Source organism: Bactrocera tryoni, chromosome 2 (assembly GCF_016617805.1).
Source record: "Bactrocera tryoni isolate S06 chromosome 2, CSIRO_BtryS06_freeze2, whole genome shotgun sequence".
Lineage (NCBI taxonomy): Eukaryota > Metazoa > Arthropoda > Insecta > Diptera > Tephritidae > Bactrocera > Bactrocera tryoni.
This window is the reverse complement of record NC_052500.1, coordinates 39,583,375-39,608,249: the sequence shown is the minus strand read 5'-3', so window position 1 is coordinate 39,608,249 and position 24,875 is coordinate 39,583,375. Positions and strand designations below refer to the sequence as shown.

The 24,875-nt window shown below is 34.9% G+C and overlaps 2 protein-coding genes across 3 annotated transcripts in view; one reads left to right on the top strand and one right to left on the bottom strand.

The window, feature by feature from the left end:
* Nucleotides 1-18,898, top strand: part of LOC120767926 (NADH dehydrogenase [ubiquinone] 1 alpha subcomplex subunit 2) — a 38,140-nt gene extending 19,242 nt beyond the window's left edge. The window contains exons 2-3 of the mRNA XM_040094287.1: nucleotides 18,569-18,675; nucleotides 18,729-18,898. Of these exons, the coding sequence (XP_039950221.1) occupies nucleotides 18,569-18,675; nucleotides 18,729-18,814 (193 nt within the window). The 3' untranslated portion in view covers nucleotides 18,815-18,898. The remainder of the gene's footprint in view (nucleotides 1-18,568; nucleotides 18,676-18,728) is intronic.
* Nucleotides 18,897-21,854, bottom strand: LOC120767925 (probable pseudouridine-5'-phosphatase). Of its 2 annotated transcripts, none has more exons than XM_040094286.1 (3): nucleotides 21,538-21,854; nucleotides 20,789-21,007; nucleotides 18,897-19,391 (listed from the first exon to the last, which is right to left on the bottom strand). In XM_040094286.1, the coding sequence occupies exons 1-3, from the start codon at nucleotides 21,596-21,598 to the stop codon at nucleotides 18,973-18,975; spliced, it is 699 nt and encodes a 232-aa protein (XP_039950220.1). In that variant the 5' UTR covers nucleotides 21,599-21,854; the 3' UTR covers nucleotides 18,897-18,972. The 2 variants fall into 2 exon arrangements, with proteins under 2 accessions (XP_039950220.1, XP_039950218.1); XM_040094284.1 differs by lacking the exon at nucleotides 20,789-21,007 and adding an exon at nucleotides 20,532-20,750 and having other exon boundaries at nucleotides 21,538-21,853.
* Between the last annotated feature and the right edge of the window lie 3,021 nt (nucleotides 21,855-24,875).

Below are 24,875 nucleotides of genomic sequence, written 5' to 3'. Positions count from 1 at the left end.
TCCTTCACTTTTTCAACGTTAGCATCGGTCACACTCGTTGCAAGCTGTCTATAACAAGGCATGTCTTCGACGGTCTCCCGACCCTCCTTGAATGCTCTGTGCCACTCGTAAGTGCGCGTTTTTGATAGAGAATTGGTGAATCTTCTCTATCCTTCTGCAACATTTTCAATGTATCGGCATACGAAAATTCGTTCGCAACATAAAATTTAACATAAATACGTTGATCAATATTTTCGGTCATTGTATGTCGAATTTTACACTACTAAGGTCGACTGACATAAACAGCTGCTGTAAACACACTGGTTGACAGATCGCCCTAATTTTTGGCATCATAATTAAGGATAGTTGTACAAACCTATGATAAAAATTTATCTGTCTAAGCGTGAAATTTAAACACATTTTCAACACTTAAAAATTATACACACATTAACTTACTAACCGAGTTGAAAGTTAATGATGGCAAATTTACTGACACATTTAGACTCAACCCTTTAAATAATGAAGAATGGGAAAAAATGAATAAATTGCTGGACAAACACAAAACTTTATTTTACAAGGAAGGTGAGAAATTTACATTAACTCAGAAAATTAAACATAAAATAAAAACTATTCATGAGATCCAATCTACGTTAAATCCTATAGGTACCTAGAAGTTCATAAATTGGAAGTAAATAAACAAATAAAAGATAAGCTGGAACAAAAAATTATTTGCGACAGTACTTCTCCATACCGATTTGGGTGGTACCTACTAGGTAAAGAGAAGTAGAGAATCGTTGTAGATTATCGTAAGTTAAACAATATCATTGTGCATGAAAAGTACCCCATTCCAAATATGGACGAGATACTGGACAAGTTAGATAGATGTTTATACTTCACGACAATTGATTTGGCGCAAGGATTCCACCAAATCGAAATGGATCCAATAGATAGACGAAAAACAGACTTACCCTACTGGCATAAAACCAAATCCTAATAAAATCGTAGTAATTTTAAATTGTCCGATTCCCAAAACGGAAAGGGAAATAAAACAATTTTAGGGTTTAGCGGGAATTTACCGCAAATTTATTCAAAAATAACAAAACCCTTAACAATTTGCTTAAAAAAAAGGCAATGTGGTGAATAATTCAGATAAAGAATTTATCAGAGCCATAGAACTATAAAGTTATTAATAACAAAAGAGCCGATCTTGGCATATCCAAATTACGAGAAGTTATTTACGTTAACGACAGACGCCTCTAACGTAGCATTAGGAGCAGTGTTAATCCAAGCCAAAATGGACATCCGATTTGTTTCGCCAGCCGTACACTTAATGAACATGAGTTGAATTATTCGGCAACAGAAAACCAACTCTTGGCAATGGTATGGCTACGAAGTACTTTTGACCGTATTTATATGTCAGATAATTCTTAATAAATAGTGACAATCGCCCTCTACAATGGTTACATAATTTAAAAGAGTCAAATGCAAAACTGCAATGATGGCAGATTAGGTTGAATGAATACGATTTTGATATACATTCCTGGTAAAGAAAACTATGTTGCCGATGCGCTATCTCGCGTTAGAATTGAAGAATGTAACGTTAATGAAGAAACTGCTTCGAATGTAACCACAATCCATTCCGCTGACGAAGACTCGGGTAAGTTTATTAAAATTACCAAAAGACCATTGAACGTATTCAAAAATCAACTTAAACTAATAAGATCTAAGCAAAATTGTACAAACACACGCAAAATATTTTCTAAAAATCTTACCACTATAACTTATACGGAACTAACATCTAACTAACTAACAACTTACACAAAAATACAACAATACTTATGACTGATGACGACGACTTTGCACAATTTCAAAACATTTATAATAGAATGATCACTTCCAACAGATTTAAAATTTACTTACCATGTAGGAATTAGAAAATATTGAAAATTATTCGGCATTCAAATCCAAAGTAATAGAAATTCACTTCGAAGACTGCATCAGGGAATCGAAAAAGTTGCAAATTACTTCAAGCAAAAATATTTCCACCCTAATCACGTTAAGGAGATAACTAAAATAATTAATGAATTTGAGCTATGCAACCATTGCAAAAATGACCACATTTCGAACAAATTACCATTTAAAGTTACGCCTCCTGTGCATGCAACTCGAGAAAAGTTTGTAGGCGACTTTTGGTAATGGGATGATAAAAATTATTTAACATGTATTGATTTGTTTTCCAAATTTGATGCAGCTGAAAAAGTATCAGCTTTAAATTGGTTAGAAACTAAGAAAGCCCTCCTAAAGATTTTTAATTTTATGGGACATCCGAAAACATTAAAATAGGCCAGGACCAAGATATCGATCATATTAGCATAAAGCAGTGGTGTCAACAATTGAATATAGCAATCGGAACTCACAACTGGGAAAACTGGTATTGGTTGACATTGAGCGGTTTCATAAAACGATGAATGAAAAATTGCGAATTATTTGTGGCTCTGGGAATAAAGAGTTGAAATACCTTCAAATTGAACAAGCATTATTTAACTACAACCATATTATTTCTCATTTCACTATAGGTGAAAGTCAGTATAACATATTTTTTAATCGAAAACACCCAAAAACAAATCCCCAATTAATTAAAAAGAATTAATTAAAAGAATAAATAACATAAATCAAAACCGACAAGAAAAAGAAATATATACGAATTGTGTTAGCGCCGAAACCTCCAGAAAAATGATAGACAAGATTAGTAACCCCTATAAAAAGTAAGACTTACTCAAACCGAATCTAATCACCATTTAGTAAAGTTTAAAAACAGGAAAGTAAGAAAATATAAAAGCCAATTTAAAAGATTTTGTAAAAAAAAGACACGAATGGGTTAAAGCATTTAGTAATATTATATAAGAATTGTATGAATCTCTTAACTTCTTAATTTTACTAATTTTGTAAATAAGATGACCTTCTGCAGCAGTTATTATTGAAGGCTGATTTAGTTATTAAGCAAACATTGTAATTTGATGGTATTAATCTATTATTGCAATATTTAAAATTGTTAATAAATTTAATCAAAATCCAATATATTAATTTTTAAATTACGTATATATGCATATTAAGTATTTAAGTGGCTACTATGTTATCGTAAATAATTAAACTGCTGTCCTTAATTTGAATTGCATTTGCAAATGCGCCTATATTTATGTACGTTTGCTTACATTTACCTATTTACAATACTTTAATAATTATGACAAACTCAGTGTACATAAGTAAAAATAATTATGTATATTTCTTTCACTTGAAATAATGACTGATTCTTTATATAACTTTTGCTTCGCTTTGTATCAGACGTTTGCTTTGACTAGTCCGATGTATGCTGCTGTATCAGTTCGTTCACAACGTTTTATTGCTTTTATAAACAGCAGACCTCACTTTTATACACTGAACAGGGTATGTTAAGTTTGCCACAATTTTTGTAACACCCTATAAAAATATATATAAATGACCAGCGTGACGAGCTGAGTTGATTTAACGATGTCCATGTGTCTTTATATCATAATACACTATACACTATACATTATACACTTTGACATCCAACCTCAACAACCTATCAAAATCAATTTTTTCAATGGAAACTTCAAATTTGGAATGATATTTTAGCTTCGGTGCTAACGAAGTAAACTTTTTTCTTGTTATTACTTTTTAATACAATCAATGGTAAAATATGTATTAAAATTTAGCTTATCAGTTAAAATAGTAATATTTTTAACCCATTGTGGTTTTTACTCCACTAAGTTGAGTTTTAATTTTACTTAAAAAGTATATTCCTAGGAATAGTAGATTGCATCGAGTAAATATGTTCGAAACACGACCCACAATCCTATTTCCAAATTGTAGCTTATCGCGTCCAGTTTCTGAATTTTACTCCACGAGCTCAACAAATTTTTAACTTTTCCTAGATTTATACATAATACTTAAGTTATTAAAATACTTCAAATTTTCTAATAATATATTTCCTAAATAAATTCATTAATGTTTAACTCCAACTGCTTGTTAGCAGTTAAAAATACTCTACTGATACTCTAGTCAACCCAGTAAGAGTTAAAAACCGTAAATCAAAACAAGTAGGGAAAGGCTAAGTTCGGGTGCAACCGAACATTTCATACTTTTGCAACTTGCAATAATCAAAGCCTGGGAATTACTTAAAGGTGTAAAACGAATCATATAGAGTAAAGTTAGCCGAATGTTCGAAAATCTTGATATTAGTTTTATAGGGGCCAAGTTATCGCTTAAATTTACATATCTATTTTATACTCTGTTATGAATAAAACACGCTATCTTCTTTTCAGTGGGATAACTCACATATTGGTCCATAAATGTGATACAAAGTCACCCCGAAATTCGAAAATCTCTATATTAAGTATATGGGGGCTAAGGAAAGTATTGGTCCGATTCAACTCATTTTTGACATACGGACATACCATTAAAAGAGAAAGATTATCCCTTAATTTCAGTTATATACATACATACATATGTCATACATTGATCGACATTTTCGACCAAAAGTCAACTATAGGTACCGGGGTCATTATTCGGTACCTAGGAGCTTGAACAGTTTTTATTGGATTTAAACAATTTATGGGCATAAGGTGGCCCACACTAAGGATATTATTCGTGCAAAGTTTTATCCCATTATATTAATTTCTTCTTGATTTGTGTACTGGAAACTGAACGAATCAAGTAGAATTTAAAATTGTGCTATATAGGAAGTAGGCGTAAGAATGTAAAAATAATGAGATATGGGATTTCACCAAAAAGTGGGCGATGCCACGTCCATCGTCCAATTTTCACACCAGTTCCCATTAAGCTCTCGATTTACCATTTCGATGGCAAAGTTTAATGTCTTTGGTGTATTTGGTTATTGATTTATAGCGTTTTTAGTAGTTATATGGAGAGTGAGCGAGGTTATTCTCCAATTTCATGCATTTTCATACTTTCGGTAGAAGTTCCTATAAGATTAGTACTTAGAAAATTTGGTTGTTGTCGTTTAAGTGGCTTAGGAGATATGTACATTAAACTTTTCCTACATGTGCTCCTTGCTACAGCGATCCTTTGTACCAAATTATAGCTTTATATCTTAACTAGCTGACCCCGCAGCCGTTGTCTTGCGCGAAATTATGTCTTTTGAAATGAAAAGACAAAAATTCATATTGTGTTGATTATCACTTATTTGAGATTTTTCTACATTTTTATTTCAATGTAACGCAGCTTGATAAACAACAATTTTTGGTTTCTGTTCCGGTGTACAGAAAAATGGATTTCCAACTCGTGAACACGCCACGTATATCTGGCCGTGGGAAAATTATAGCATTTCCAAATTTTTGCCACACACTATGCGACTATCCTTCGTGTCCTGTCGATTTCCATTTCAAATGCAATTTTCCCTGGAAACGGAATACGTTTGAACTGAAATGGCAAATCGTTAGAACTCAAAAGAAATCATTCTGCCCCATGTATTTGATAGGTGCGTCGCTATCATATTGCGAAACATAGTAACGACAGATCCAACTTTAAGACGCAAATGATACGGTGGCATACCAAGCCTCTCCAAAGAATTTACAAATTTCACGGGATAATTCACGGTGTTGTCTTCATTGTCAAGACGATCGATCGATTTGTATGAGCGCAAGTCTCCCGGAATTTGACTTTGAATCTTCTAGTTTAAGTCAACAACATCGGTATTTTTGCCAGCTAACATTGCGCATGCATTTAAGGAATCGTACCAACGATAATTTGTCCAATGTTCGTATAAACATTCCTGATGAGTCCATCTTTCGTGAATTGATAAACGGCATATGGAATTGATATCAAACCACCGGAAGTATCAACCGGTATTGACCCATTTCCAATTCTTAGCGTATACGATGTAAAATGTCTTCGGCTATGTAATTTTTGGTCGTATCCCATAACTGACGTGAATTTGAAGGCTGTTCATCGCGAAAAGTGTGCGAACTTCATTCCAGTGATTATCATGTTCCAGCAATTGTAATTGTAATTGTATGTATAATATCAAGGTATTTCCGAATAGAGCAAGTTCTCGCAAACGGTTCACTGACAAAAGTTGAGAAAAAACTCGTAAATGTTAATTTTGTTGCTGGGGGTGTTTCCCCTGTCTGTACTGTATTCTCTGTGTTGAAATAGACTATTTGGTCATTCTCCAAATTAACTGCGAGACGCACAACGGTCGGAAAACGTTCATGAATCGCAAAAATAAATATCATACAAAGCGCTTTGTTGCAGTTCAAGTATCGACCGTATCGTTCAAGACCAGTAACCGCCATGTTGCTTCCTTTGGTGATGTATTTACAAACGTATTTTATCGATTACACCAAACTGCAATACGCAACATTGACATGACTTTTGAATGTGGATAGTATTGTCAGACATACAAACCAAAGTGGGATTGTGGTATCCGCAAGGTCCATGTACCATATTGGTTTTCATCACTTCTTATAATACTGAATCTTTCTCTGCGTCAGGAATTTCCGCAGAAATAATTTCTTCAATTTGATCTGGTGTAACCACCATCCACCATCCAAAGAAGAATGTGTACGTTATGTCAAATTGGAAGAATGTAGCATTCTATTGGTGAAAGAATTTTTTAAATCGACCCAGTATTTTTTAAGCCTATTCATTACAAACATACAAACATACAAAAATAGGTACAAATCTTTCCTCTTTATAAAAATCTTTCCTCTTTTGTAGTGACATAACTACAATAGTTAGACATATGCTACCGCGGAGTTTTTTTGTAGACATTATGATGTTCTTCAATATTGTTGTACATTATTTTGTTCTATCGCTAATAGTTTCGGCAGCGCATTCGACGAAAGACATATGTATAAGACTAATTTTTCTACACCTTCGGTTACATTGTTCAAATTTTACCCAGGATTCCTAATTTTTTTCAAAATGAAATGTAGCCTATGTCAAATTGGAAGAAAGTAGCATTCTATTGGTGAAAGATTTTTTTTAATCGGCCCAGTACTTTTTGAGCCTATTCATTACAAACATACAAAAATAGGTACAAATCTTTCCTCTTTATAATATTAGTAAAGATTTAGTTCTTAGTTATGGCACATACCAAGTTTCATTGGATTTCAACTTTTCCCCATCACCTGGATCATTTATATATATATAACCCTATATCTATCTCGCTTAGTTTTAGGTGATAGGGGCAACAGTTATTGAACAAAACTATAATACTCTGTAGCAACTGGTTGCAAGTGTAGAAAAAATTTTAAGTTCGACAATAGTTTTCGTGGAATTTGCTCGTGCGCGAACAACTTTTGTTGGGTTCGGCTCATCTTGAAACACCTATGCAGTCGACTGAACTTTACTTTCCGGCTTCTATGCATAAATCCACGTTTCATCATCAACCAATTGACACGAGCCTTTTTAAGCTATCCAACGTGAAAAGAAATGTTTACAGTCAAATATCCATGCAATTCAAATGTTTAATGCCTCTATCTCATGATAGATCACATGACGATCTGACAATCTAAGTTTGCGCACAGCATCAACAATTGCCGAAATAACAAATTGGACGAGCTTCAGGGAATCCGGCTTAGAGTGATCTACAACCTCGATTAAATTCATCATATCATCAATAAACATTGACCCCTGGAGGAATTTTAGCGTCAAAAACTTACTTAAGTTCATCAATGCAATGCTGCTAAATTAATCCACGTTTAAAGTTTTAAAAATAATCGCTCGAAAATGTTAACGGACTAATTAAATTTTTGGGCCGAGGTGCATATTTTAAATTACTGTCGTGTGTCAAAACGTTCTGAGTATGATGACATTACAAATGTCAACGGCAGTGGTCGTTAAACTCACATATTCAAACGATTTACATATGTATATTTTATCCATTTTTATTTCTGATTTTGGGAAAATTTTAATTCCAATTTTGCACGTATATGTTCATTAAATTTTTTTTTAATCCCAAAATCGAATTTAAAAATGAAAATACAAATTTTAATCGAAAATTGTTTATATCGGGTGATTTTTTAAGAGCTTGATAACTTTTTTTAAAAAAAAAACGCATAAAATTTGCAAAATCTCATCGGTTCTTTATTTGAAACGTTAGATTGGTTCATGAGATTTACTTTTTGAAGATAATTTCATTTAAATGTTGACCGCGGCTGCGTCTTAGGTGGTCCATTCGGAAAGTCCAATTTTGGGCAACTTTTTCGAGCATTTCGGCCGGAATAGCCCGAATTTCTTCGGAAATGTTGTCTTCCAAAGCTGGAATAGTTGCTGGCTTATTTCTGTAGACTTTAGACTTGACGTAACCCCACAAAAAATAGTCTAAAGGCGTTAAATCGCATGATCTTGGTGGCCAACTGCCCATGCATCCCGAAAAATGCACTGTTTGGTGTGGTTTGTACGCTGGTGGAATCATTGGACCGTATTTTTCAAAGATGCTGTTGGACGCAACGTTACGGTGAATGGCGATCGCTATCGTTCGATGCTAACAAACTTTTTGTTGCCAAAAATGGAAGAACTGAACTTGGTTGACATGTGGTTTCAACAAGATGGCGCTACATGCCACACAGCTCGCGATTCTATGGCCATTTTGAGGGAAAACTTCGGAGAACAATTCATCTCAAGAAATGGACCCGTAAGTTGGCCACCAAGATCATGCGATTTAACGCCTTTAGACTATTTTTTGTGGGGCTACGTCAAGTCTAAAGTCTACAGAAATAAGCCAGCAACTATTCCAGCTTTTGGAAGACAACATTTCCGAAGAAATTCGGGCTATTCCGGCCGAAATGCTCGAAAAAGTTGCCCAAAATTGGACTTTCCGAATGGACCACCTAAGACGCAGCCGCGGTCAACATTTAAATGAAATTATCTTCAAAAAGTAAATGTCATGAACCAATCTAACGTTTCAAATAAAGAACCGATGAGATTTTGCAAATTTTATGCGTTTTTTTTTTAAAAAAGTTATCAAGCTCTTAAAAAATCACCCGATAAAAGAAACTTGCAACCCTGATTTAGCTCTATTGTTTTTTTAATCGGCCCGTTGTCCCTCTAAAACGAAATAAGAAAATAAGTACCCCATTTTAAAAAGAGTGTAGTCGTTGCAGTAATTGGGCTCGTTTTTACGCGCGTTTATTTGAAGTGAATATAAAAATGACATGAATCAGTTAGAAATTTTATCGTCTAAAATGGAGAAAAATTCCGCGTATGCCAAAGTTTTAAATAAGAGGATAAAACCACTGAATTTCGATATTCTTCATTTTAAATACGTGCCAACATATTGAAAAATTGTTGATGTTATTATGATTCAAAAGCCAGGAAAGCCTGGATATGATCTATCTTCTTACAGGCCCATATCACTTCTACCGATAATATCGAAGTTTTTTGAGAAAATTCTTATAAAACGTCTCAAAAAATCATATAACAAAAAGTCGTAATTGCCGCACATCAGTTTGGATTTCAAGCTAACCATTCAACGATTGATCAAATCTACAGAATTACACACATTATTGAAAAATACTTTGAAGAAAAAAAATCTGCTCTGCCATGTGTTTGGATGTTGCAAAATAGTTCGATAAAAACAAGTTCTTATTCTTAGGGAAATAAAAGCAGGAATTCCACAAGGTAGCGTGTTGGGCCCTCTTCTTTATATTATATTCACACATGACCCGCCAGTAGACTGCAATTATAGTACAACAGCCACATTTGCAGATGATACCGCGTTGCTTGCTGTTGGTAGTAGTGAACACGAGTCAACTACTAATTTGCCGTAAATAAAGTTTACAATTTCCAGAGGAATGGCAGATAAAACTGAATGAAGCTGCTAAGTCTGTAAACATTGTTTTCATGTACTGTACTTTAAGGGGCACACCTAGTGTGACAGCGTAAAAAAAGGCATTTTTTGGGATCAAAAAAAAAACTTGTCAAACAATCGTTTTAAAATTTTAAGGGTATATTTATACATGTTTTAAGAGTAAAATAAAAAATGTTTGAAAGAAAATATTAAATATTTTTGAAATGACAAGCGATCTCCGGCGGCGCCAAAAAAAAAGGTCATCCACTGCTGCCATGATTGCGGCTTTCTATGTTGATAAAACGAAAAAAAAAAAATCTCGTTAAACTAAAACATATTGTCTGTACGATGACCCTTGGCTAGTAAAAAAAAAATCAAAAATTGACAAAATGGCGGCATTTTGAAAAAAAAAAGTTAAATTTCACCCAAAATTATGGTCGTTTTTGGCCTGCCAAAATTCTATTTTTGGTTAGATCAAAAAACTGGGTCGTATGGAAAACTATATAGAGAAGATGCAAAAAAAATTTGATAGCGATCGGATCATTTGTCTCCGAGTAATCACTCCAGCAAATTCGAAAAATGCTGTTTCTAGAAAAACGCGTTTAAAGATAAAGTGATTGTTATCTACATAACTACCGAGCGGCTACTCTTTTAAATCGCTGTAACTCAAAAACTGTTTCAGATATCGATTGAAATTATAGTATGTTATTTTTAAAGGTATAACCTATCGAAATACGAAAAAAAAATCGATTTTTTTTTAATTTAACACTAGGTGTGCCCTTAACTAGGCTGAATACTTAGGAATGACGCTAGATTTTAAGTTACGGTGGAAAGTTAATGTAAAAAAACAAACGGAGAGCTAGATATGCGACTCAAAAATATTAATTGGTAACAAATCAGTGTTATCCATCGAAAATTGGTTACTTATCTACAAACAAACACTCTATGGATGTACTAACGCAAGTAATAAGAAAGTCACCCAACAATTTCAAAACATAGTACTAAGACTAATTGTCAAAGCGCCTTGGTATTGTAGATGTGTTGATATATAGAGCACGATCTAGGCGTAAACTCGGTTATCGCAGAAATATTAAAAATTGCAGCAGCACATAGTACAAGATTGCTACAGCATTGTAACGAAGAAGTAGCCATGTTAAGTTCTAGAGATGGACCACCAAGACGACTCAAACGGCTCATGCCTAGCGATCCTTCAAATTAGCCAATACTTTCATTGTAGTTTTATAATTTTGTAATAATTATACGTTTAAAAAATATTCAAGTTGTTTGTTAGTCCTTTATTTTACCTGAACTAGTTGCAATATATTAGTAAAATAAAAATAATAATAACTTGCTCCTCCTTGTCGCGACGCAAACGGTTGGTATAAAGTAAATAAAATTTGTAAATTAAAATTTTATCTAGGATGGAGTCATGTGTAGAAGTTCACGCAAGTGAGGAAAGTTCTCTGATCGGCATTCACTTGGGAGTGGCCAGAAACAATTCTTTTACATATGGCTCAAGCAGCTCACGACTTCCGGTCTTTGACCAAGTATCCTCTGGGTAGCCTAATAACATCCGTTTAAAGGCGAGCTAAAGTGAGAAGCATAGGGTTGTGCGCTGGGTTTGGGACCCACCACGTAAAAAACACCCCCATTGAAAATTAGCAATCAGCCTCGGATGAGAGATCCCCCTTTTGATGACGACCATGGCAAACGAAATAAGGACTACGAATTGAGGGCATGCACCTGGAATGTCCGGTCCCTTAATTGGGAAGGTGCCGCTGCCCAGCTGGTTGATGTCCTCACGAAAATAAAGGCTGAAATCACCGCCGTCCAAGAAATGCGATAGACGGGACAAGGACTGAGACAAGTAGGTCCTTGTGGCATTTACTACAGTGGCCATATAAGGGAGCGCAAGTTTAATGTGGGCTTCGCGGTGGGAGAGAGACTCCGTCGAAGAATACTATAATCCACTGCGGTGAATGAACGTCTAGCCACAATCCGCATCAAAGCGAGGTTCTTCAACATATCGCTGATTTGCGCCCACGCACCGACGGAAGAGAAGGACGATGACCAAAGATGCCTTCTACGACTTTAACGCCAGGGTGGGCAAATAAAGTATCTTTGGCACTACGGTCGGTAAATTCAGCCTCCACGACGAAACATCGCCAAATGGGTTGAGGCTGATCGACTTCGCCGGGGCCCGAAATATGGTTATCTGTGGTACTAGATTCCAGCACAAGAAAATACATCAAGCTACCTGGCTGTCTCCGTATCGAAAAGCCACCAACCAGATCAGACCATGTTGTGATAGACGGAAGACACGTCTCCAGTGTTCTAGACGTGCGTACGCTCCGAGGTCCTAACATCGACTCGGACCACTATCTTGTTGCAGCCAAGATTCGCACCCGCCTCTGTGCAGCAAAAAACGCACGCCACCAAACACAAGGAAGGTTCGACTTCGAGAAGCTGCAATCTCAACAGACAGACGAACGATTTTCTACTCGGCTTGCACCGCTGCTCTCTGAGAGCACTCGTCAACAACTCGGTATAAGGGAACTGTGGGACGGCATTTCAAACTCCTTACGTACAGCTGCAACCGAAACCATTGGGTTTCGGAAAGTGCAAAAGAACAGCTGGTACGACGAGGAGTGCCGTGTCGCAGCGGAGAGAAAACAGACTGCCTACCTCGCAACGTAACGATCGACCACAACGCTTGCGGGATGGGATAGATACCGAGAGTTGAAGAGGGAAGCGAGACGCATTTGCACACAGAAGAAGAAAGAGGCCGAAATGCGTGAGTACGAAGAGCTTGATAAGCTGGCCGACAGGAGTAATGCTCGAAAATTCTACGAAAAAATGCGGCGGCTTACAGAAGATTTCAAGACCGGAGTATACTCTTGTAGAACCCCCAAAGGTGATCTAGTGACCGATGCCCAGAGGATACTTAGATTATGGAGGGAACACTTCTCCAGCCTGCTGAATGGCAGTGAATGCACAACACCAGGAGAAGGCGAACCCGATTCCCCAATCGATGACGATGGAGCAGACGTTCCATTACCCGACCATGAAAAAGTTCGAATAGCAATTGCTCACCTGAAGAACAACAAAGCGGCAGTGGCCGACGGATTGCCGGCCGAGCTATTCAAACACGGCGGCGAAGAACTGATAAGGAGCATGCATCAACTTCTTTGTAAAATATGGTCGGACGAAAGCATGCCCAACGATTGGAATTTAAGTGTGCTATGCCCAATCCATAAAAAAGGAGACCCCACAATCTGCGCCAACTACCGTGGGATTAGCCTCCTCAACATCGCATATAAGGTTCTATCGAGCGTATTGTGTGAAAGATTAAAGCCCACCGTCAACAAGCTGATTGGACCTTATCAGTGTGGCTTTAGACCTGGAAAATCAACAACCGACCAGATATTCACCATGCGCCAAATCTTGGAAAAAACCCGTGAAAGAAGAATCGACACACACCACCTCTTCGTCGATTTCAAAGCTGCTTTCGACAGCACGAAAAGGAGCTGCCTTTATGCCGCGATGTCTGAATTTGGTATCCCCGCAAAACTAATACGGCTGTGTAAACTGACGTTGGACAACACGAAAAGCTCCGTCAGGATCGGGAAGGACCTCTCCGAGCCGTTCGATACCAAAAGAGGTTTCAGACAAGGCAACTCCCTATCGTGCGACTTTTTAAACCTGCTTTTGGAGAAAATAGTTCGAGCCGCAGAACTAAATAGAGAAGGTACCATCTTCTATAAGAGTGTACAGCTGCTGGCGTATGTCGATGATATTGATATCATCGGCCTCAACACCCGCGCCGTTAGTTCTGCTTTCTCCAGGCTGGACAAGGAAGCAAAAGAAATGGGTCTGGCAGTGAACGAGTGCAAGACGAAATATCTCCTGTCATCAAACAAACAGTCGTCGCGCTCGCGACTTGGCACTCACGTCACTGTTGACAGTCATAACTTTGAAGTTGTAGATAATTTCGTCTATCTTGGAACCAGCGTAAACACCACCAACAATGTCAGCCTAGAAATCCAACGCAGGATAACTTACCAACAGATGCTACTTCGGACTGAGTAGGCAATTGAGAAGCAAAGTCCTCTCTCGACGAACAAAAACCAAACTCTTTAAGTCGCTCATAATTCCCGTCCTGCTATATGGTGCAGAGGCTTGGACGATGACAACAACTGATGAGTCGACGTTAAAACATAGCGGCTTCGCTGGCTAGGTCATGTTGTCCGAAAGACCTCCACTCCGTTTGAAGGACCAAGTGGAGAAGGACCTGGCTTTGCTTGAACATCCAATTGCCGCCGCGTAGCGAAAAGAAGAAACGACTTGCGCGCTGTTGTTAACTCGGCTATAATCGCGTAAGCGGTGTCTACGCCAGTAAAGAAGAAGAAGAAATTTTATGTATAGTATGTGTTTAAAATTTATGTACATAAGTACATAAGACTTAAAATTTAAAATAAAGAAAAAACTGTTACGCAACAAATCCGAAACAAGAGTAGAAGTTATTAGTGTTTTATTCAGGGGTGTTGTGGAATCCAAGACAGAATTGCTTAGGTGTCAGATTTGCAAACCAAATCTGATTAGCAATGGTGTCACAGAATCTGATTGGGTTTTCGTCTTTTCGAACATACGCAAAACCAATATTCGAACCAGCTGTTTACTAATGTGACAAAACTTGCAAATGAATACATTTGGAGGCAATCCTATTAAAGTGTTTAATGAGTTCCGAATTAAAGAAAGATCTTAAGAGATAACATTTATAGATGGGAATTCGAAATATTGTCGAAGCTAGAAGGGAAATAGTGACCGAGCGATATATGAACGCTTGGGCAGAAAGAGAAAACTTTGACTCGGTTTTTAATTTTTACGACTTTTCTTAATTGGCGGGCAAGATTAAAAAAAAAAACTTAACGTATGGAGTTGGGGCAAAGTTTATTACACAGCCCGACAAAATTAAAAAAAAATTTTGCTTCTTTGAATTTATCAACTGATTCTAGTTAGTTAGCGCGGAATTCAAATCTGTAATCAGTTTGGTTCTATCAGCTCTAGTTTTCATGATATAGCTTTTTTATACCCTCCACTTAACTTATGACCTGAAAAAAAAATTTCGCAAAAAAAATGTTTACCTTAAAAAGGACTTAAAAGGACTTTACCTTAAATTTTTTTTTAATTCAAATATTTTTTTCGTTTCATAAGTATATTTTACCTTCCAGTCAACTTATAGGTATTAAGATATGCTTTTTTGATGAATTCGGTTAATTTAACTTAGTAACTCATTTACTGGATGGTATGTATGTATATAAAATTCGGTACAAACAGTTTCCGAAAATATTATTTTTTGTGTAGTTGCTAGCTGATTAACGGAAATTTTATTTGTATAATATTATTGAGAACGTTATTTTTTTCATATTGCGCTCCAATTGCATATCAGAAGTGAGTTGCTTGTAAGAAGTGATTTATTGCAGTTGGCAAAGTTTATTAAAAAGTGTTGATCTAAATAGAAATGACTTCCAATAGAAGACGGTGTTTTGTTACATTGTGGGTTGGGTGTGTGGAGAATACACCTTTAAAGAAAACATAAGACCTATTTCGGTTTGGTGTGCCGATGGTTTGGAGAGAGCCCAGAAATCATTTGGAGGACTGTTACTTCTGTTTAGTGAGTATTGCTGGTATTAATAGGAAAAATCGAAATAAATGGCAGTATCCCGACTTACCGTCAGCACGCCGTCCAATTCCCCATTTCGAAGATGTTCCCATTCCAAAACTGAATGATTCTCCAGAGCCGAGATCGGAGTTTGAACATAATGCCGCTAATGATCTAAGTGATTGCGACAGTGTTTTCGAAGACACAGAAACTATTCCTCAACGTTTTAATCAATGCGAGTTGAATAACTTAATTCGAGATTTGGCATTATCAAAAGAAGCCTTCAGACGCTTCTTAGTTAGCTTCGAGGTTAAATGATAAGAAATTGTTAGAACGTGGAACAAAAATAACTTATTACTGCTCCAGGGATAAAGCTTTTTTAACATTTTTTACTAAGGAAGGCAATCTGGTGTTTTGTAATAATATAAATGGTCTTATGAAGGAAATGGGGCTATCCAAGTACCTACCTAGCGATTGGCGTCTCTTCGTGGACAGTTCCAAGAGAAGTTTGAAGTACATCTTATTGCACAATGTCAATGTGTATGCATCAATTCCAATTGCGCTCTCCACAACAATGAAAGAAGAATATAACAACATTGCATTAGTGATGAAAAAGATAAAATACCAAGACCACCAATGGATCATTTGTGTTGATCTTAAAATTGTCAATTTTCTTCTTGGACAACAGAGTGGTTATACTAAGTACCCTTGCTTTTTATGTCTCTGGGATAGCAGATCCGGCAAAAATATTGGCCTACGAGAGAAAAAAATATTGTTGGCGATAAAAATATTGTAAATGAAGCTTTAGTTCCACGTGAAAAGATCGTCCTACCACCGTTGCACATCAAATTAGGACACATGAAGCAGTTTTCATGTTATAGTTTATTAAGGCTCTGAATCGCGATGGGGAATGTTTTGCATATATTTGCAGCAAAATGCCTAATCTAAGTAGAGATAAGATTAGAGCAGGAGTTTTTGACGGTCCCCAAATAAAGCAGTTTATGAATGACAACGATTTTGATAGGTCAATGACCGAAACTGAACAAAATGCGTGGGCATCATTCGTTCAAGTTATAAAAAATTTCTTGGGAAATAATAGCTATTATGTTCAATTAGTGGATAATGTGCTGGATAAGTTCAGAGACCTTGGCTGCAACATGAGTATTAAAATTCATTTTTTGCACAGTCACTTGGACCGATTTCCCGAAAATTTGAGTAATTTAAGCGAAAAACAAGGAGAGAGGTTTCACCAAGATATCAAAAGTATGGAGAATCTGTACCAGGGAAGGTGGGATACACATACATATGATGGCAGACTACTATTGGAATTTGCAAAGAGCCTCTGATCCGGGTGTTCATTCCAGATTGTATCTTAAAAGAAGCTTTACATTCTGTAACTAGAACTATATACATATATGTATATATTATATTTTTAATGCGTTGTGAGAATTTTTTTTATTTTAATAAATCTGTATGAAACAGTTTTACTTCTTTTTATTTATTTTTATATTCCTATGGAAAAGTTTTACTTTTTTAAATACTTAAAAAATTTGGGCATTTTTTTTTTGGCAATAACTGTAACAGCAAATAAAAAATTTTGATGAAAAAGAAATTTTGGAAAAAAAATTTTGCGTAAAAAATTGTTTTCCGAAAAAAATTTTTTTTGGCAACTACTATAGCTGTAAATAAGAAATTTTGATTAAAAAAAAAAATTGAAAAAACCGACAGACGATCATAATTGGAAGGTATTAAAAAACTATATCATGAAAACTAGAGCTGATAGAGACAAACTGATTACAGATTTGAATTCAGCGCACCCAAATTAACTAGAATCAGTTGATAAATTCAAAGAAGCAAATTGAGTGTTGGCCTGTGTTATCTTTGGCATTAAATTATCTTCTATTTAAACTAAAAAAATTAGGAAAATTTAAGTTTGAACATACATATGTTTAAGCAACATAAAGTAAAATTTTTTTGGTCATAAACCACTTTTTTAAAACATTTAGAAATTTATTTTTTTAAATTTTCCTGGTTTAACTTGAACATAAGTTATTAAAAAATATGAATCTCTTGAAATTTTTTGTTTCCGACAGAAATTGCGACCTCCATACTTTCCGCCGTCCGACAAATGCACACGCGAGATGCATCGGGCAATTGCTTCCCTAAGGCAGAATATCAAAGAATTCGTATCCAAAAAATTTTCGGGTGATGTTTAAATATAAACCCTAGCTCCCCCCCAAATATCCGCATTTTTTTCAAAACTCGAAATTAAGACATTTCGTACTTTATTCTTATGTTTTCTCCTATAGAAATAAAGATAAATCAATTCGTAACAATAAAATAACTCGATTTCTTAACTTACATTTAAAATCTGTGTGCGACTATCTTCTAGCTTTGTTTCTGACAGCAAAACCTATAAAATTGGTTTCTGTGACACCCAAAACCGATAAAAATTCTGTTTCGAATATCAAACCAATAATGTCTGAATTCATGACACCTACTGCTTTTTTTGATCGGTTTCAATTCTGATTCCGATAACTATCAGATTCCACAACATCTACTAGATTTACAAAACGTAATACACGTAATTTAACACCCAAATGTGTCTGTATTCATTCGATAGATGTTATCTCTTAAAACCTTCCTAGTAGTCTTGCTTCCAAATGTATTCATTTGCAAACTTGGTCACATTAGTAAACAGCTGGTTCGTATATTGGTTTTGCGTATGTTCGAAAAGAAAATCCAATCAGATTCGGTGACACCATTGAAAATCAGAATTGGTTTGCAATTCTGACAGCTAAGCAATTCTGTCTTGGATTCCACAACACCCCTGACCATGACGCTTTTGGGAGTTATTATACTTTCTTAATTTTAATTTAAAATTTCGATAACTTCTCTTTGACTTTGCTATATATTATATTTAATTTCGGAACGAAAAACGACAGCAACTTAAAAACGACAATAGGAATAGGGTCGAATATTCTGTAAATATTTCTTCATAACTACATATACAGTATTATTTGCATTGTTTATTTTAGTATAGAGCACACTTTTCTATATACATATATAAATAAAAAGCAATAATTTTTTAGGGAATACGTGGAGAAATTTTATCCAAATCTTAAGAAGAACAACCCAGAATTGCCCATTTTAATTCGAGAATGTTCAGGGATTCAGCCGCGACTATGGGCACGATATGGTAAGATCATTAGAGAGTAGAAACGATATATAATTATAATTATTTGTTCATAGTTCTAGGTAAAGAAACTTCCGTTCCTTTGACAAATCAATCGGCACCAGAAATTCAAAAGCAAGTTGAAGCTGTAGCAAAAGCGTAAATTTATATATTTTTGACTACAAGCCAAAATTGTTAACATATGTTTATCTAAATAATAAAATATAATAAAGAAACATCAACCATATGATTTGAATTTTATTAAGCTCTTCTATTAAATATAAATATAATTTTATGGCTATAACTTATTAAACTTATTAATTAGCCAATTGTTGGAAAAGGTGGCAAGCCAAAATCTTCGGGACGAAAATCCTCTAAAGACCTTAACACTTGAGTTGCACCCTTACGCATCTCTTCCGTTACTAGTTTATCTGGTACCATCACAACTTGCATCCCTGCGCTTAAGGCTGCCTGTACGCCATTTGGGGCATCTTCAAACACAAGACAGTTTGATGGGTCAGGTTTGTCCAAGAACCGAGAAGCAGCTATAAGAAATATGTCAGGTGAAGGTTTGCCTGCTTTAACTTCTGGGTCAGTTGACCCGCAAACACGATGATGAAAAAGTTCAAACACGTCGCGATGATGAGTAACTTTTATTTCAACCATATGCTCACCAGAACTAGTAGCCAATGCTATGGGGATCTTATTAGCATGGAGATGCCTCAGCAATCGCTCAGCACCTATAAATTATAATAAGAACACAATGATTAAAGCGATCGATAGTTTATATGTACATACGTATGTAAGCATTGTGTTTTCGATTTCCCTCAAATATGAAAATAATTATTACCGTTGATAATAAATTTCATAATGATATCTCTCAAAGTAAAATATATAAAACAAAATGTATAATTGTAATGAAAATAATTATTTTACATGCAAATATTCAGATGGAAAAACTTAAAAATTATTGTTTTGTAAACATAGTGGTACTAATACGTTTGTTTACTATTTGGAAGTGCTTAGAACTAATTCAGGATAATCCGCGTATGTATGTAAACTTGGATAAACTTTCTAAACGTTAATAAATTTTACTGTAAAATATTATTGTATTTACATTCTAAATATTTTTATGAGCACAGGGTGTATTTTAATTGGATTACAAGATATTTGTTTAAAATTAGATTCGTTTTGTTGTTTGTATACTTTTTAATTTTTCCATTTACCTACAATTAGCAGCATTATTACTCAGGAGTTATAAGTATTTCATTTTATCACAGTGTTGCCTATTTGGTAAACTTGCTTACTTCATTCAACATTGTTTGATATTTTCATATATTTTGGATAAGTTAAGAATTCATCATAGGAATAATAGAATGTTTAACATTTATGTGAATATTAATTTTAAACTGCTATTTTGTGCATGTTCCTGTGTATCATTGATAAAAAACCGGTAATAATAAAGAACGGCAAATAATAAAACAAATTACTGAATAAGGTTTAAGGATAAAAGAAAAATAATTATTTTTAGTGAAACGATGATTTTTATATTTTTGATTTTATATTAAAAATACTGAATTGAATACTATAGATCAATATTACATTGTTTGGACAAAAGTCAGCCAAATATTATACATATACACGTATGTCTGTTTATGGTATGTATACATTTCGAAAAAGAAATGTCAGTGAGTCAACAAATGATGCAAAGTTTAAAAATATAAATATTTTTTTATCAATAGGAGAGATTGAAATATTTTTCTTATCTAAACACTGCATCATAAAAAAAACATCGCTTCATATATACAAATATTCAATGAAAGTAAAATATCTAACGGCTGATCTAGTTACCTATTTGAAAAGGTCGTATATGATCTAACCTGGCATTAACGGAGAATTTCCCAACATTTCTTTACATTTAATTGTAAATATTTTCAGGTATTCCTCTACAGTTATGGGCAATTCTAGTTCAATGACAGCAATTGCAGCCGATTTTTGCTCGGTTGAGCCAAGCATTTTTACTCGCACATCACGAGGGTAAGACTTGTTAAAAGAGTCAGCTATTTGCCTTACAATTTCTTCATAAACCACTTCAGTATCTACAACAAAAAAAAAGTAGATTAGATTTGGATATTACCTGGCATTAATTCAGCTTCTGTCATTAAAAATTCTGTTCGCTCGCGTTGCCTTTGTGCATATTCTTCCCAGCTTATAGGTAATTTATAAGCAGCAACTATAGCTTCAGCTACTTGCTGGGTCTGCAACCCCATAACACTTACTTTAACGTCCCAAGTGTAAGTTTTACCATACAGATCCAGAATTTCCTGAGTGGCTTGCGAATACAATTTTTCCGTATCTAAGGATTAATATACCAAAAAATAAATTTGGGGCTGCATAATATAAAAACCTAAAATATTCGGAGCATGATTAAAATAGCAAATATACTATGGATTATTGAATGAGGGAGGTTGATCAAGGGTAGCAGTTATATTACTGACAATATCTTCGATTGATATCCTGACAGGTATTATTTTCAAAAATTCTGTCTTAATTTTTGAAAAATCTTTATAATGGCTCGGATATATGGTATGTAGTTAATCTAAGATCTTTTTCAGCATACATACCAACTTTTAAGCTCTTGCTGGTAAAATCTGATTATCTGAACCTAATAATTTCTCGAATAAAAATATCTGTATAACTAATATACTTATGTATAAAATGAATGTAAGTATGTAAGGAATGATGTCGTTATAAAACAATAAAAAGTAGTTCAGTTACGCTGTTAATTTTGATCTCCTTCCTATAAAAAATAGTTAAATTAATTATTTGAATTTCCGAATTTATGTATTATGTAGTTGCTTCAAAGGTATAGACACACATACTCACCTAGTAATAAACCATCCATATCAAATAAGCAATGCGTAACATTTTTAAATTTAATACACATACTGCACAGTTTTTAATAATCTATCAAGATCTATGCGCTAAAGTGTGTTAAATATTAGAAACAATTTTATTTGAAAACTTTACTGCCTTTGCGACTGAAATAAAATTATATAACGATTGCAATACTATTGATACCAATGTATTCATTCAAATATTTCGGTGCATTAAAAAGACTAATTATCAAGGTCGTATCTTTTGATGACAGCTGGATTCTATTTGCTGGATATTTCGATGAGTACATCGTGAAAAGAAAACACTGGAATCAGCTGTTTTGCGAATTCGCTTACCAGTGCTGACTTCACCATTTTCTGGTAAATTTCCTCCATACCTATCACACCTGCATAATTTGGAGTTCAATCTTATAAAGGGTGTCCCAAATTAACGAAAGATTTACCGCCATTTATGTAATAAAATTTTGACAACCCTTAAAAACAACAACTAGCCACCTGACAGTTTTGGATTAGTAGAATTGGAGAGTTACACTATAAAAGAAAGTGTATCAATTATTGAACACAATTTCTAACATATTGAAAACTTGGCAGCTGAAGTGTAAAAACTTCATACAAAATATCGTCGGAAAGTGTTTTGACTTTATCAGCTGTAATACCATGTTCAGACCGAAAATTTAAAAGATTAGATTATATTTAAGCATTTCATAACCCAACAGTCTTCTCACTGCCGTTAGAAAGATCAAAACACAGCTGTTATTGTCAATTAAGAATTCACATCGCTTAATATTTATCAAAAGAAAAGATTGTCATATAGTATTTTGAAATAAAAAGACGGCTTTTTTTAATATTTTCCATATAATAGCAATAATGGATGCATTTTTTCATTTGTTAAGTCGATTTTCAGATGAAATTAGATTCATTGCTTAAAAAAAAATTTGTTTGTTTACATTTTTTTCCCTTTGTAGTGTCTAAATCAGCTGTGATAATGTAACAGATTTCCAGTGCTGACAAGTAGATTGCGCAAAATCAGAGTCGCACAGAGAGATTTAGCGTGGATCAGTTTCAAATCATTTCAATGAAGTGATTTGGAACTGTCATTTTTGTATGGCGAAATCTTGATAAATTTTTAAGATTAGTGGGATAATCCATTCAAAAGCCGAAATCGTGTGATTAAGTGTCGGTCTGAACATGGTATAAAGAGATTAACAGAAGTAGCGGTAAATTTAAATCTTGCATTCATTTTCGGACACCCCTTACACTTATTTATCTCCTGCGCATTTATTTTCTATCAATTATTTTCAAAATAGTATTAATTCACTAATAAATTGTCTATTGAACTCATTTATTCATATAATTAATTTTTGCAAATGAACAAAGGGGCATAAAGGATAAGGATTATATCTAGAAATTCATGATTATACCTCAAATGCGAGTCACAAATATATCCTAAAACCCAGCTATCGTTTAGTCACCGGTTCCTTATCCAAAAGTGCTACCAGAAATGTATTTTTTTTAAATAAATATAATAACAAAAACCCTGTTTCTTGGACCATAGCACACATATTTTATCTTAGATATGAGAGAAATAATACGAAATATACGAGAAATACGAGTCACAAATATATATTGATGTGATCATTAATTATTTTTTAACAAACGACAAATCAGGTAATTGGAGGATGGACCCATGTGTAGAAGTCCACGCAAGTGCGGAAAGTTCTCTGATTGCTATTCACTTGGGAGTGGCCTGAAACGATTCTTTCAGTGGATAAACGTCTAGCCACAATCCGCATCAAAGCGAAGTTCTAACATATCGCTGATTTGCTCCCACGCCCGACGGAAGAGAAGAACGATGTGACCATTGATGCCTTCTATGAGCCCTTGGAGCACACCTATAAGAGTGAAAATCGTGCTTGGCGACTTTAACGCCATCCTGGACAAAGAAGGTATCTTTGGCACTGCTGTCGATAAATTTAGTCTCCACGATGAAATATCCCCAAATGGGTTGAAGCTAATCGACTTCGCCGGATGCCGAATTATGGTTATTTGTAGTACTAGATTTCAGCATAAGAATGAAAAGTCACAAACCAGGTCGTTCCTGTTGCAATAGACGGAAGGAACGTCCCCAATGTTCTAGACGTGCGTACTTTTCAAGATCCTAACATCGACTCGGACCACTATCTTGTTGCAGCCAAGAGACACACACGCCTCTGTGGGGCAAAAAACGCACGCCAGCAAACACAAGGAAGGTTCTCTCTCAACGAGCAAAAACCAAACTGTATAAGTCACTCATTATGGCATAGACGATGATACCGTGTGATGAATCGACGTTACGAGTTTTCGAGAGAAAGGTCTTGCGGAAGATTGACATATGTAGTTCAGCGAATTAAAAGACAGCGGCTACGCTGGCTAGGTCATGTCGTCCGAATGAACGAAAACACTCCAGCTCTGAAAGTTTTCGACGAAGTACCCGCCGAGGAAAGCAGAGGAGGAGGAAGACCTCCACTCCGTTGAGAGACCATTATCGCACTTCTTTGTTCAATAAATTCAGACATAGTAAAAATAGAAGAATTCACTTTCAGAGCCTCACAAAACGACGCGTATCTCAAATACGAATAAGTATTTTGACATGAAATTTTGCATAGATGTCACTAACAGTACTACCAACTTAGAGAAAGAAACCGATTACCGATTCGAAAAACACGCGAAGTATAAAATAAAAATTCACCTTTCAATTTCATCAGAGTAGTACATGTTTTGAATAATCCATATATGAGGTAAAGTTCTTTTTCTGGTCTAATTATAAATTTAGTAAACCAATATTTTTTAATACTTCATTCGGTAGTCAAAGCTTAAATAATATTTTCGACAATTCTAACCAAAATATGTAAATACATTACATTTGGTAATGCTAAGCAATAAAATACTCTGGGACAAAATATCCGCTTGTTCTTAAAAATATAAATTTAATCTCTTTAAATATACGAGAGCACCCATTGCAGAATCTAGTGATATATGAACAGCAGATGCGGTCAATTTGTTTAGAATGGCTATTGCGCAGGACAATTGTGAATTTGCGCACCTTCTGAATTCATTCTTAACATAAAAATGTAACAAATCTTTATTATTTAAATGGGAATTATAAAATCTATTTAAAACTTACCTTTCTCAACAATTTAACGGCGAAATTTTTGCAAAAATGGCAAATGGTTGCAACATATTTAACAGCCATTGAAAATATTTTTCTGCGTGTGTTTTTTTGTTCTGCCGTTGCACCATTTGGAAAATTTTAAAATTCGTGCAATACGTCCACCGTGTAAGGGATGT

Coding starts and splice junctions, on each gene's coding strand:
- LOC120767925 (XM_040094286.1), bottom strand. CDS start 21,598: ATGTGTATTAAATTTAAAAATGTTACGCATTGCTTATTTGATATGGAT. Junction 21,008..21,537: donor TATGGATGGTTTATTACTAG/GTGAGTATGTGT, acceptor ATTAATCCTTAG/ATACGGAAAAATTGTATTCG. Junction 19,392..20,788: donor AGAAGCTGAATTAATGCCAG/GTAATATCCAAA, acceptor TATAATTTATAG/GTGCTGAGCGATTGCTGAGG.